Source organism: Fundulus heteroclitus, chromosome 3 (assembly GCF_011125445.2).
Source record: "Fundulus heteroclitus isolate FHET01 chromosome 3, MU-UCD_Fhet_4.1, whole genome shotgun sequence".
NCBI classification, from domain to species: domain Eukaryota; kingdom Metazoa; phylum Chordata; class Actinopteri; order Cyprinodontiformes; family Fundulidae; genus Fundulus; species Fundulus heteroclitus.
The window spans coordinates 6579353-6595026 of NC_046363.1; the positions used below are offsets into that span (position 1 = coordinate 6579353).

General features: G+C 36.3%; 1 protein-coding gene across 1 annotated transcript in view; it reads right to left on the reverse strand.

Moving 5' to 3' along the window:
- Positions 1–15674, reverse strand: part of LOC118557447 (vacuolar protein sorting-associated protein 13B) — a 167330-nt gene that overhangs the window by 129426 nt on the left and 22230 nt on the right. Inside the window, 4 exon segments of the mRNA XM_036127477.1 lie at positions 1474–1645; positions 2860–3041; positions 4146–4313; positions 10722–10839. Of these exon segments, the coding sequence (XP_035983370.1) occupies positions 1474–1645; positions 2860–3041; positions 4146–4313; positions 10722–10839 (640 nt within the window).

Consider the following 15674-nt stretch of genomic DNA (forward strand, 5'->3'; position numbering starts at 1 on the left):
TTATGCTCACAGAGTTCAATGAAGTCCATGGCAACATAACAAAATTCAAGAAGGACAGAGTAATACAGCTTTTAATACCTCCAATGTTTTCTTTGAAGCAATGGCTTCAAAAAGGCAGCTACTAAGTGCTATACAAGTATAAGCACCATCACTTATAAGTTATTTAAAAACAAGTTAACATCTAGATACTAAAGAGAACCTTTAAAGAGAACAGTTAGTCCGATGGCCTTATAACCAATAAAAAGCCCCTTTCACTACAGAACATCTTCATCAGTAGTTAATGGTGCACTGTTCTATTATGTTAATTTACCTCCATCACCTTGTATTTCATGGAAAAATCATCAATAAAAAGCTTCTCTCAAAGTTTGCCATAAAAGCAGCATCAATATTTTGGGCAATAACAAAAAAAAAGTGAGGCAACAACTCTTGTAGACTAATGATGTCAAAAACAACTTCTTTCCACATAAATAAGTGCCCTGACTTTTCAGCATGAGATAGGATGCCATTAAACCCTAGGTGCGAACAAAGGCAACAGGGAGACGTTGAAGGCCAGAGCAGAGCTCATTCAGTTAAATAAGAGCGATTTTAATAAGTTATTTCTGGGGAAGAAAAGGAAACACTTGGATGAATAAACAATGGCTTATGATATATTAAGACTTCCTAAAGACATAAAAGCAAACGTTTTCTATAATCTTTTAAGTCGGTCACCCTCAACAGAGATCATATGTCCGAAAAGAGCAGCACATGCAAGGCAACCCCAAAATCTCACACAGCTGGAAACCTTTAGAAGGATGTTGAAAAATGCCTCAAACTAGAACTGGAAGACTTAGGTGACAACAAAAATTATAATGAGCTGCGTTAAATATTTTTAGGTTTGGGAATCTGGCCAATTACACACAATAAACAGCATCCACATTAGTATTTCCCTTTTTTAGTCAATATTATAACAGATAAAAAGCAGCCAGCTAACAATAAAATGTGTCATGGTTTGTAGTTAAATTGTTTTAGGGGAACCAAATAATTTGCCCGTCTGCTCAAGCCGATGAATGTTGCATTTTGCCAGGCAGCATGTTTAGCAACACAGAGGTTCGCTTTTCCTCATCTTCTACCTTCCAAAGCAAATCACTTGGAGGCGATAAAGCCTGACAAACATGGGTTTTCTACAGTTCACAAACAAGGCTTTACTTGTTTGTGAAAATATGAATGTAATGCTAAAGTAATGATAAACAGCCTCTTTAAGACCAGCAGCAGCACATCAACAGAGGCACTTGTAGGAGAGCCATCCATATACTACAAGAACAACAGTAATACACTCAGGTTACACCAACATTTTAATAACTCCAGTCTGATTTGAACGCTTTATAAAAGTAAACTAACTTCAGATTACATCGTTGAAATAAAGATACACATTTCAGCGATGGCAAAAGAATATAGGGAAAAGATAGATTTGTGTTACCGCTCTCTTTTACTCACCAGGTGAACTTGCTCCGCCTTCCCTAACATGACCGATGCCTTCTTCACCCTCACTCTCTTTGTGTCCTATTTCTCCATAGTAAAGAGCAATGATCAGCTCCAAGATTCGGATAAACATGGGCAATTGCTGGTCAGTAATGGATAATTTCAGGCTCTCCACCATTGTGTGAATCTAAAAAAAACAAAAAAAACAATAAGAACAGTACAACTTAGTCATTATTGTGGAATCTGGTGGTCTCCTGTTGTAATAGCTGTTTTTTAAATGCATGCTCTCATCTTCCAGTGTACCCATATATGCAGTGAATTAGCTCGGTAAATAGAGGCTACAAGCGCTCATTTTCCCTAAAGTGGGGGAAAATGATTTTATAAATATACCCAAAAAAAAGTTATAATTCTTTAGGGTCAATTTATTTGATCAATATTAAAAAAAAATCAATATAAAAAGCAAATACAGAAAAAACGACATAAAAGTTAAACAGTCATTTTTCAAATACCTGATGACATGCAAATGTAGTTTTAACTTTCATGTAATATCCTTTTTTCTTGATTTTAAGCCGCTATTTTTCTCTTCATTAAGATAATACTTAAGATAGGTATTAAGATACCATTAATATAATTTTAGAGACGGTTGTTTTGTTTGTAAGACAGCAAACCTACAAATTCAGCAGAAGACTAAATATTTATTTCTCCCAGAGCAAGCTGAGAAACAGGCTTGACATGTGAAACATTTACAGCAGAAGTATGTGTAACCTATGTATTCAGCATGGTTACTACATAGAGAGACCAGGGGCAGAACACAATACATTTTGTTAATGACTATGAAGCCGGGACAATGAATACATCCCACTGATGAGCCACAATTCCTTTACATTTTCTATAAAGTTTACAATTTATTTCACTTAGATGGAATTTATATTAACGTTTCATTAGATCAACCTAAAATGTATTGGAAAAATCACCTGATGTACTTTTTGGTAAAAACATTACCAGCAATTTGCTGAAGATCTTGCTGACAAGCTGCAGCAAAGTCTACGAGTGGTTTAATGATCAATGATCAAATCTTTTCCTTTTTAAGTCCATACACATTTCTTCTAAATCTTTCCATAAAAACATATGTTTTCATAGGTGAAAGGGAAATATTTTAAGTGCAGGCTACAAAAATATTGAACCATTTATGTATTTTAAATGGATTTTCTCTTAGCCCTTAAAAGAATACATAAATTTAACTTTGCTAGAAAGATAAAAATGAACTCATAGCCTAAGGAACGTGAAGTCACTTCAGATATCCCACTGGGCAAACCAAACCCTTAAAAAATAAAGAAACCCCAACAGAAATCCCATCTTGATCATGTTTCAGATCCTATTAGTACAGTGTGAGCTGCTCACTTTGATGACCGAGGGGATCTTGGAGCTGATGTTGTCATAAGTAAAATGGAGGCGTGTTCTGAAGGAGCATTTGTATAAAAGGGGATCTTGGTAGAACTCAATCTTGCCACTAGCGTTCCTCTTGTCCAAGCACACAGTGCAGTCAGCAAAGTTTATAACTTTTCTCAGGACCAGCTCTGGAGCTACAAAGACAAAAAAGTAAAATGCAAAGTTAGCACTGACATATGACAATATACTTCTAAATGTGCATATACTTAGTTTTCAAATTAAAAGCATTCAATTAACATCACACTTGTTAAGTTATTTAAAAATCATGTATGAAACTGAAATAAATTTAAAAACATTTTAAATCGGGCAATGAAATTTGATTTACATAGAGTTTTAACTGTGCAACCTTTATTAGTTCCAGCACTGACTAGTTGAAACTCTTGCAGCAGTTACACCGCATTAACACGATACTTTATGCAATAAATAGGAAGGTAATTATTATGCTTAAACTCTTCAACACATTAGAAATATATGTAACCTTAGGCAAAAATGAAGGTCAGAAATAACAAGGATGTTGCTACAGTAGTTTGGACTTTAGCAACCAAATAAGGCTTGAGACACTTTTTTAATTTGCCATCATTTTGCTATCAATTTGGAAATGATTCCTGCTTCCTAAAAAAAATTGCTGCTTTAACACAAACAGTTTAGTACTTGATGCTGCTTTACAGCAAATACTTTAGGATGCAGAAAATTCAGTTCATAGCAGTACGGCTGCAGGTCAAAAGAAGATAAACTTGAGGGAGGAAGAAACCCGCTGCGGGTGTTTGAGTCATATAGACCTTATACTCTACAAAATGAAATTAATTTATATCTAGGACTGCTTGGCATGTTATCGCATTGTTATTGCATTCAGTTTTAGACATTTTGGAGGCTTCTAATTGATTTTATATTTTTTTAATTAGAAGGGTTCTTTTTTTTTGTTAGTTTCCATGCCATTTATATTTTTTTAAATATGCTTCCCAGCACCTACACTGAATTAATGTGATCAGTGGATCCAGCAGGCTTGGAAATTCTCCTGAGCAACTGAACTGAAGTGGGTGTTATATTTAAACAACGCACCATCATTTTCCTGAATCCCATCTCTGACTAATGTCTTTAGTTATTTCCTTTCAGCTGCCTTCAAATGATCAAAGGAGCAGATGTTTGTGAAGGACCAAACAGCACAACTATATTGGTTTTCACCTCACCAGATTTACAAATTAAACCCACAAGGTTGAATGCAGACAGTTACTGCTTACCGGTTATGTCCATGAAAGCCCGCTCCCATATTTCGTCCACAGTGTAGCACTCTGCTGAGGTGATGTTGACCGAAAGTACAATGTCATCTTCAACATATTTAAGAATGAGGTTGTTCACCACGATGTTCACGTTGTTCACCACACGTCTGATTAGACTCTGCACATAACCTGAAAACAAATACAATAGAACATGATTAAAATGTAAAGAACAGCACACAATAAACCACAATTTGCATATGTAATCCCAAAAATAAACATGAACACAAAATTGTATACAGCTTTAAGATATTTTATGACATATAGACCTTACTTTTAAAAGCCGTGACTATGCCACACTAATAGACAGACACTACAAAGTAGCTAATTGAACAAGGCACCAAACACTCAAGCAAAAATAGAGTATTTCAATTGTTTAGTATGCCAAGAGCAGAAATGCTTAAAACCCATTTTATCATAAAACACAAGGTTTTTTATGTCATAAAAGCCATTTTTGTAGCACTGTGGCAGCAAAAAGTGTATTCTCTTTTCACTTCATGTACTTAGTTTCCCAATGAGACATTCTTAAGAGATCGTGTAACACCAGTTTACATGATCACCATGCCAATACTGTTAATTACCATTTTAAATAGCGCTTACAATTAAAAGTGAATGCAATTCACACATTTTGAAAGCACAAAATACATCTTATTACTTTTTGTGCAGAAATAGAAGGCTTTTTAAAAATAATCTCTTCAAAAATCACCAGTAGCTATTTAAAACTATATAAAAATGGAGCTTGAGTTGACTTTCAGCATGATGGATCTGGTGTTTTCCAATCACCTATCATTTGTTAATTGACACCAAAGATATCGTCTGTACATTGTGAGACTCCTGGCTTACTGGTATGCTCACCAGAAAATGCCGGTAAAGTAGGGCTGCAGTGTTTCTTCCCTATTTGGTATTAGTAATGGTGTTAGGCAGGTGGATCCTGTCACCTGTTCTTTTTAATTTATATATGGATGGTTTCTCTCAGACTAAAAAGATGTAACACTGGATGCATTATTGGAATATGTATAGGCAGATGATCTTGAGGTTTTTCGCCCATCAAGCGCTGATCTTCCAAAGCTGCTGAATATGCACCGTGTATGGTGTAGAGCATGGTATCAAATTCAATGCCAATAAGAGAGTCGTTATAATGTGTCAGACTAAAGAGGATCAATATTTACAATGTCCAGAATTTAAACTGTCAAATAACCTAATTGTCAGTCTAAAAAAATACAGTATCTTGGTCATTTTATTACAGAAGACATGACAGATGATGATGTTATTAGTGGGCAGAGTCGTCTGTTGTACGCCCAGGCACAACACTCTCTCACGCAAATTAAATTTGTGCTCAGATGAGGTAAAAAAATCTATCCTTTTAAAGCACATTGCACACCACAATACACTGAACACGCAAGGTCAGACTATAAAAAGTCTGAAAAAAAACTTCAGGTTGCCTACAATGATGCATTGTGAGTACTTTTGAAAAGACCGACATGGTGCAGCTCAAGTGAAATATTCGTGACAGCAGGAGTCAGCACTGCAGGCTCACTTGGAGTCCTCGTGTATATGTTTATATCATCTAAATAAATATGACTAATGGATTATCATGGGCTTAATAAACACTGTTGAGCTCTACAGTACCACTCTAAGCTGTGGAGACAATGGTACAGTTGGCTTCAAAAAACTTTATATACCGTTAAGGCCAATTTTTTTATACCCCGGGTAGATTTATGTTTAAAATCATCTTTTAATTTCACTTAAGACAATTCTCAGTTCAAAGTGACATTAAAATTTTGGAGTACCTACTTGCATCTGATAGAGAACCTGCAGGGGGAGCTACACTTTAGGGGGAGGTCAAGGAAAACCTTCAAGCCACAAAGACTTTGAGCAAATCAAAAAAGATGAATTATTAAAATATTGAAACATCTATAACTCTAGTCAACAATTACAAGAGGGGGTTTGAATGATTTAATGTCAATAAAAAATTTTCAATTGATTACTATAGAGGTCATATATAATTATCAATATGAGCCCAGTCCTCCAGCATGATGGACTAATTAAGAGACAAGGAGAGAAAGTTTAGAGGGATGTTTAATGAGGCTGAAAAGGAAAGCTGGTACAACATCAAATCCAAAGTACCCAGAGCAAAGGGAAAAAAACTGATCAAGTGGCAAACACAAGGAAGTATGACAACTGATACCTTACTGCTGAGACTACAACAATTAGCAAGAAGGGAACCGAGATGTAATTGTGTGTATTGTCTGAAAACCCTGTCAGCCAACAGTGTGTAGCCTAACAAATTAAAAAGACAAGCTAAAACATTAAACCCACCTCAAGTTAGGCTTTATAGTGTTTAAAGAGAAACCCTGATAATTACAAAAAGCAGTAAAATTACTTTTAAAAACCCAGCATCAGTGAACACTGAATAAAGCCATAAATACTGTGATAAAGTCATCATGACAAATAAAGGGACTGGATGATTCTTGGAAAAAAAATAATTTTCACTGGTCCTGAAAATGTTTCACCTCTCTAAAGGAGGACTGGCCAATAATGTCAGAGAACCAATTCAGAACCCATTTCAAAGAACCAAGGAGGCTTCATATCAATGTAACCTTTCAGCCACAGTGACATTTCACAGAAAATAAATCCTTGTAGTCAGTAGAAAATTACAAAAGAACTTCAAATGACACAGATCTGTGGGATTTAATCTGAGAACATCAAAATATACACCAAAAACTACTTCCAACCACAAGACCAAAAGCACTTTTCATTCCTACTGTATAATGTTTAACTCACTCATGACAAATTATAACATAAATCTTTACTGATTTCCAAACCAAATGTTTACTTTCCTGTATCTGCATACTTGGCTTAAGGAAGAAGAGAATCAATAATTAGGCAGAACTAAATAGTGCTGTTGACAGGAAATTTATATGAATAGTTTAAGTGTAGAGCCACTCTACTCAGGCTCCAGTGCATATAGGCATAATCCAATCACCAAAATTCTCATGGGCCAGACCAAACAGGGGCAGGAAGAGAGGATGAAGGAGTATAAACGCAACGTATAAAAGGGAGCACATGTTCCTACAGGTTGAGCATGCTCTTCCAGGCGTGCGTGTGTTTGTTGGGGTTTGTGTGGGTCTCGCTGCTTTCTGGCCTGAATGACTGTGGGAGTGCCTGCATGTGTGCCTGTGATTCTGGGGTCAGTAAGAAAGCTGCTGTTGCACCTGCAGCCTGGGTAGTAAAACTACCACTTTACCCCCTGCTATTTTACTCTCTGGATCTAATTTACCCATTACAGAGTGTCCCCTTTTTTGCACTGCTGCATTTTTGCCTGCGCTTGCTTTACAGCTGGTGTAAAGCCCTAATCAGTTTTGTTTGCAAGCCATCCTGCAGCTCTCAACATCTTTAAACAATTGACATCGCCAGTACCTATGATGCCCACTTTAAACATTTTATACATAAACTGAGAAGAAAACACAGCTATTTTAAGCAATACAGAGCAAATGTTCTTTCTTATGTCAAGGAGCGCTTTACCCCGTGCTATGTCCCAATCCGATCCCACGTATCAGCTTGGGGCCCCTTTTCTAAACTAATGTGAATTCCTGTAGCAGGAAGACTCATCATTTTGTTCCTGAAAAACTCAGGTGTAAAAGAGAACAAAAATGCATGTATGAAAAGCTCAAAGGGAAAACTGAGCAACACTTTCCCAAAACTCAATCATTGAAGCAAGATCTGAAAAAGAAACTGAATGTAGCGCCATGTTTTATCAACATGAGATCCTCTCTTCTTACACTTCATAGAGAGACAAAAACAAGTATTCCTTTTCCCAGTAACATCAGAATGTGTAGGCCTATAATTAAAAGCTGTATCTCTAAAATGTGTTTCCATTTCAATCAATGAAAATCTCATTCTTCTTAAGTCAATTATCCAATTTCCCAATAACGTAGTCCAGAGATGAGATATTTTAAAGGCAGTTCCTTTTAGGAAGGTGCTGTTTCTGAACAGGAAATCTGGAGCATAACTTCTGGAACAGAAAAATGCATTATTTTTTAAATATCCAACAATAGCCAGTGGTCCCCTGCAGAGCAGCTGTAAACAATCACTACAACACTCACCAAAGGTGGAAGAGCTTAGTCCTCAGTTTTATGTGGCTACATGATATATGAATTAGAAGCTCTCTTACCTACATGAAGAAGTGAGAGTATACCACTGATGGAGATGGAATATATAAATGAATAAAGTTTTGATGTTAAGATTATCAGTGTGGATGGGTCTTGATATGAACTCTGAACCACGTTTTACCAGTTTCCTATTGCTCTAAACCAGGGGTGTCAAACTCATTTTGGTTTAGGGGCCGCATTCAGCTTAATCTGATCTCAAGAGGGCCACACGAGTAAACTCATTGCAAGATTAAATAGAACTAATAAATGTGGACTTGTTGATTTTTTATATTAAGTTAATTTCACTTTTACACAATATATTATGAATAACCTCAGCGTTAAGAAAAGTATGTGCAATTTCAACAATACTTTTACTCAGTTAAACATTTACTTGTGCCATATGCATAAGAACTATTCACAGTGATTATACAATGTTGAAAAACATTTATTCACCTTTTTTGGAACTTAAAAACACTGTCCTGCATGACAAAATACATCAAACAGATAAAAATTAAGAAATGATTTGAATTTTTCCACACCTGAAGCTTAATCTGCTAATTAAAACACAGCGCCCCTCGTGGACAATATAGGAACTGCATATTTTCAATTAAACGAAGTACATGTTTTTTTCAATAATTGTTTTATCATTCTCTTCCTTTTATCTTGTCCACTTGTGAAAGTCAAATCTGATGAGCTCTTTGTGGCATCTTATTGCCACATTGCCAGACAGGACACTGGGAAAAAAAAAAAAAATGATAATGATAATGCATTTAGCCACAGAGCCAGACTAAATTGTTCGGCGGGCCGTATGTTTGACACCCCTGCTCTAAGCAAAAAAAAAAAAAGAAAGAAAAAAGTTTGCATTAATATCGGTTATGCACAACAAAATTAGTATTTACTAAAGCCGTAATTCAGTCAGAGTAGTAATTTAATTAAGTGCTGAGCGATCGATGCACCTTATAGATGTTGAAAAAAAAGCATTCACTTACTGACGTTCAGCCCACCTTTGTTAAGAAAGCTTAATGCCCCCTGATAGAGTTTAGAGAAAGCTGGGTGTCCTCTTTGGCTTGTTTTGGTCTCATTGTGAAAAGTTGCACTGTAAAACGTTGCATTGCATACCTAGTTCTGCACAAAAACATTCTGCGTGTGTTCAGATATGAAACAACGCTGTATTTGTTCGGTACATTTGTGGACCTGATATTTACGGTGCAAATACATGTACTGTAACACCGCAAGTATTTACACTGACAAGTTAACCAAAAAAAATAGACCTTAAACTTTTTACTCACTACAGCAACAAAATCTATTCATACCATGAGAGCATAAGAAGTTTACAGAACACAATTAAGTCGACTAATGTGCTTTGTCTTTGCTTTTAGACAGCAAGTCTTCAGACACATTTGGTTTGTATCTTATTCTTACAAAAATATCCAGTCTGAGTCATAGCAGGCTAGTTTTACCGTATCTACCTTTTAACCTCTACCTTTTAATTAGGAAGCCAGGGATTACGGCATTCATCTACTTCCTTACTATTATTGAGCGCCTTCAACCTCTGACCTCCAGTTGTCTCTATTGCCTGTAATGGGTTAAAACACGGACCACTCGTGGAATAGTGTTATAGGTGCACATAAATGAACACTGATACTCTAAAATCCTACACACACAAAGTTGAACAAAGGCACACATTCACACACTCCAAAGAGATTACTTGGAGGCAGGCACCATAGGGGATGCTGGGGTGTGGGGGCATGCTGCTTTAACAGCTGGGGAGAGATATTATCTCATAACATCAGGCCTGGAAATGGATCCTCCCCTGATAAAACCAGTCAGGAGTATAAGTTCATAGATTCAGGCCTACTAGGGCTCTGGGAGTTAACCTTTGGATGGTACAGTGATCTGGCTTCTATATCTTATGGCTCTCCGCTTTCTGAGAAGTCTTGCCCTGTCTTTGTTAAATAATTATACTGTGATCTCATATCTTGCACCTTTTATTTTAGGCTACACATGCCATGCCCATACAAAATGTGTTTGTTTCCCCCACAATGGCGTCTCAGAGATAATCTTTGATTGCAATAATAACTTGAGATATTTCAACAATTAACAATTTCAATATTTCAACAACTGATTGCTTATATATATATATATATATATATATATATATATATATATATATATATGTGTGTGTGTGTTTAAATAAAACAGACTATGGTCTGTAGGGAAAAGAAAATCATAAACATGGCTATTCTTGCCACTAAGGCATTTATATACATACATATGTACAGTAAAACAAAAAGTATAATGTCTTGAGTCTAGCCTATTGCCCTTTGTCTGCCTCAACTCATGAGTAGCTATTTTTGCAATATAAGCACTAGTAATAATAATGAGTTACCTGGTGGTAGGTCTGGGTCGCTGGGGGCTGCTTGTTGCAGACGGCGGGGCTTGGTTGCAGACTTGGAGCTGTCTGAGACACTGCGGCTGGTGGAACTGGAGCAGCTGTCATGGTCATCCTAGCAAAAAGAAAAAGCCAAAAAAGACGGTGAAATAAGTGCAGTTATTTATAAAGAACCTTTATAAAACTGCCATATTGAGACACATGAACACTTATTCATTTATAACATAACCAGATGGATATTCTTAGTTTTAAAATGTTATAAAATTAGGCTTGTAGATTTAAAAATATGAAAATTTAAATAATTTGTATTACACTCGAGGTAACATGGAAAAGAACATCATCCGTCAATTCAAAAGGTGTTACCATGAATTAAATGAACTTTACGTGGTTTTGAAATTATTTAAATCCAACCTCAAACAAATAAAACCAAAAAAACAAACATTAATGTAATATACACCCCCAAAAAAATTAGAAAACATGCACAACTCTAGAGGTAAAATAAAGCTCTTTTAACATAATAGGCTGAAATTAGACCACCATGTTGTTTAATTTTTTGAATAAATCTTGTATGAGGTATTATTTTTTTTTAGTCGGCAGAAAAACACAATCCAGAAGTGAGAAGTTTATCTTTCTTTTCATCGAGCAGTAAACTGCAGGTAAACTATTTGCAAGTAAACAAGCTGCTTCAAAACAACAAAGCAAAAACTGATGATTTCCTAATTTTCCTCTTCACCTTGTAGATACACTATGAAGGTAAAAACAAAAGTTGGCTACTAACTGATGAAAGATGAAAAAACATTATCAGCTGCAGATAAACAAAATATGTAAAGATTTTTGTTAAATTAGGTTAATTTCTGTCTCAAGTAAAAATCTGCCAGTGCTCACTTGTGGTCGTGAGCCTCCACTCAGAAAACAAGGGGAATATAAACTGCTCAAAGCAATTATTAAATCATAACAAAATGAACTACTGAAAATGAATATTTTGATTGTGAAAAAAAAAAAAAAAAAAAAAAAAAATCAACTTAATCTTAAATCTATGCACCAAAAAATGCAACAATGGCCTTCAGAGTGTGGGGAAAAATTTTACCAAAAAAAAACCCCCACAAGAGTCAAATGTCACCCGGACGTATATACCTCAGACACCGGCCACCATAACTTGGATTTGTTTGGCATCGCTGGGACTTTCTGAGATACTGAATGATTACTTATTGGACAACGTTTAGCTCCATTATCAAAGCTCCAGAATTTCCCTTTTTTCCAGAACAATCCACTCAAAACAAATGTGACTGATTACAGTGAGTTGGGTAAAGCAGTAAAGTCTTAGATGTTGCCGTCTAAATGCTTAATCATTTCTCAGGGGAGAGTTTTAACAACGTATATGACGAGTTCTGTTTGTTTAATTAAAAAAGAAAACATGCAAATACCCATGAGAGGAGTTTTGTGTTTTCAAACACATTTTTTTAAATATCTGTTCACTCCAGCTTTAAACAAGAAAACATTTTCAATCCGGCAAAAATAACACGCAATTCCACCACTACAACTGCTTCTTCAATAGTTATCATAAAAAGACAGGAATTTATACTGAAACAATAATCAAAAATTTTAAAATTCATTTGGGACATATTTAAAACCTCTCTGAGAATCTAGACGTCAAAGCAGAGGTGATTAGCTAAGCGAGTTAAAGTCGGGTCTGGTATTGATTAAGAGGTTCCTGCAGCACTGTAACCTCTTCTGTTCACCAGGGTGGTAAGTCAGTTGGACAATCTGGACAAAGAAAGAAAGGATCACATGTGTTTAGTATTTAAATGTCTCAGTCGTTACCCTTTAAACTAACCACAATAACATTGAATGTGTCAAAACGAAGTGTATTTCGGTACTTCAAGGACATTACGCTTCACTCAAAAATATCCAGGAAAATAAAGGGCCAACGGCACATTCTCAGGTTACACTGGATATATAGGGCACACATATTCACAACAGAATACACATACTAGTAAAATACTATTCAGTTATAACTAAAACATATCGCTCGCTCAGAAAGAGAGAGTTCACTTAGGATGGTAAATGTGCAGTGCCTAAAATACACAAAATGAAGACATAAAATATTTACTGTATTCTTGACTATTGCCCAAGGCAGTAGAGGTGTTAAAGTATTTCATTTACCCCTTCAGTGCATAATTTGTAAACAGAGGAGGGGGGTTCTAAATGCTATATCAGAATCATGAATTAAAATTGGTTTATAGGATGACATGAAATTGTTGCTCATTACTGACAAAAACATTCTAAATTTGCCAATACTTATAAATATAGGGTCTGTATTAATACAATATGTCAAAGTAAAAATAAAATATAGTATAGGATCCCACTCCTTTAGCTGTATTTAGTTCACAATACACTACGTGATAAGATTAGAATTAGAAACCGTCGGCTTCTCTCTGAGACTCATATCTATACCTAAAGGAATGCACAACCCTCCAAGCCAACACAGTACACTGAGTTCAAGAGCTTGGACTGCCACTAAAGATCAAGACTTCCAAATTTGGAAGTAGTGCAATTAAGTACTCAATGTCACTGTGGGCAGTGAGCAATTCTCCAGAGGTGAAAAATGCCTTTTCAGAGGGAAGCCCTGGGACAAATGAAGCCTGCCTCAGCTGCTGCCATGTAAACTGATCCCTGCAATGCCAAAGCTGTGCATAGGACAGGGAATAAGGCATGGAAAGACAGAAAGAGAGACAGAGAAACACAAAGACCAGGAAAAGGGGTTACTATCCTACAGGCATGTCAACTTTGCTGTTAAGATAAGATGACGGTAGTTAAAAAGGAAAGGAGCAACTAGAAACAATGGGACAAGTGGAAAAATAATAGTGAGGGAAAGTGAGCTGGAGAAGCTGGGAGACACTTAGGGTTACAGAGTCTTCGAGATTATAAGACCACAGCAAAAAGAGCATTCATAAAGGCTCCACAAGAATGAATGACAGGCAAGAGGGACCCCCTGCTCAGAGGGTAAGTGGGCACTAGTGGAGGCATGTCTGGCACAAGAAGGTCATGTGTGAGCTGTGTCCGTAAACAGACGGTTCACTCAATCATGGCCCAGTAGGGACCCGTATGACTCTCACTTCATATTCATGGTTGTCTAAGGGGGACGACCTAAGTGTTAATGCCTTAGCTCAACCACCTCCTGCTATTAGGAACCACACAACTGCAGGGGCTAAACAAACAAGCTAAAGGAAGCTCAGATACTGGAAACAAGAGTTGCTGTATCTGTCATTCAATGTGTTAGCAAACATGTAAAGAAAACTTAGAACTTGTTAAAGACAGACAAACCAATCAGTCAGACAGACATCAGAATCAGACAACGTCCTCCTTAATTGGCTCCGATTAGGACGTAAGGAAGTCAAATAACTGAAAATCCAATTTTTCACTACTATATTAAATGCATTAAACAAAAAAATCCCACACTTTTTGGTCTAAAGGTGCATCAACCCACAGCATGCACTTGTTTGGAGTTGAACAATAAATCAGATAAAGCTTGATGATATATGCATTGATGCATAAATATGCACAATTGTGTAATACTATAATTTGTTTTTGATTGGTTCAGGAACACTAACTCCATTAGAGAACCTTCAATTGATGTTTCTCTGTTATGTTGTATGGTCCCTGAAAGAAATCTAAATCTGCAGTTTAGGTCTCAGAGCCAGAAAACTTTATAGAACAACTTTACTGACTGCCAAGCTGCAAGGAGAGGGTCAACAATGTGGTGAGGTTGAAGACTCCACCTTGAAGTACCTGAGTTTTCACAGTTTCGGCCTCCCAAACACACATAGCTATCAGCCAGGAAAGGCCTGATTGATGCATCTCTTCTTGTGTCGACAAAAACAGCAGCATCTTTAAGTCTTCAGCTGGTCAAGCTTTCCAGGACAGGCCTTGAAAGATCAAGCCTAACTTAATTTTAAGCAGATATATTTTATAAATTCTGTTTCTGAGAAGTTTAGTTATAATACCTTTTTTCACTGCCAACTTAAATATTTCATCTTTTTTATTGCGCAATATTAACTCTGGCATTTACTTTTCAACTTTTATATTTGCCATTTCTGATAAAGCTCATCCGCTGTTCCTTTACAACTACCTTTTAGATTAAATTTATTTTTTTCATTACTACAAACTGTGTGTAACTCTGTCTTTGCCCCTGAAATTTAAGGATTTCTTAACTTAATTGCTTGTATATCATATACAAGTCCTACTGCAATTTCTTGTCATCTGCAGCTTTCTCTTTAATATTCAGCAGTCTTAGAAAATAAGACAACATTGTAACCCACGCCTTAGGAAAAATTAAACAGACTATTTCCTATTACAGAACAAAACAGTTTTTACTGGCAACCTAAAGGCCGACAAGAATTGGCAGAAAATAATTTTTTTGTAAGGAACTGCTTGATCTTGGTCAATTTCATAAAGTTCTCTCAGATTAATAGGATGTTTAACCATGGCTGGATAAACCCGCTGTTATTGTTGCTTTTTCTCTACAGGTTGCTGGAAAACTTATGCTGACATCAAAGCTGCAGGCTTGCAGACTGGAGGCCAGGCAGGGAAAAGCAAACACCTACTGAGTGAGAAAATAAATAAAGAAACCCAATAGCTCCTTATCTCAGACAGAGCCCCTCCTTCTCCAAGTCCCTCATATATACATAAAACACAGGCACATAAATCCATACTGAATCTGAAGGGTACACGTGCTGCCTAATCCTTACTCTGTCTACTGTTTTACTGCAATTTCATTTATTATTAGAGCTTCTAAACAAATTAATGACCAGCTAGACCAAAGTTTGTAAAACGCATTGGACACAGATACAGACAGGACTACACGAAAATAAATGCACAAAAGTCCCACTATTACAAACATTCAATCACACTATTCAGATGGTACAAAACAGACAAGCCGTTTAGATTTCA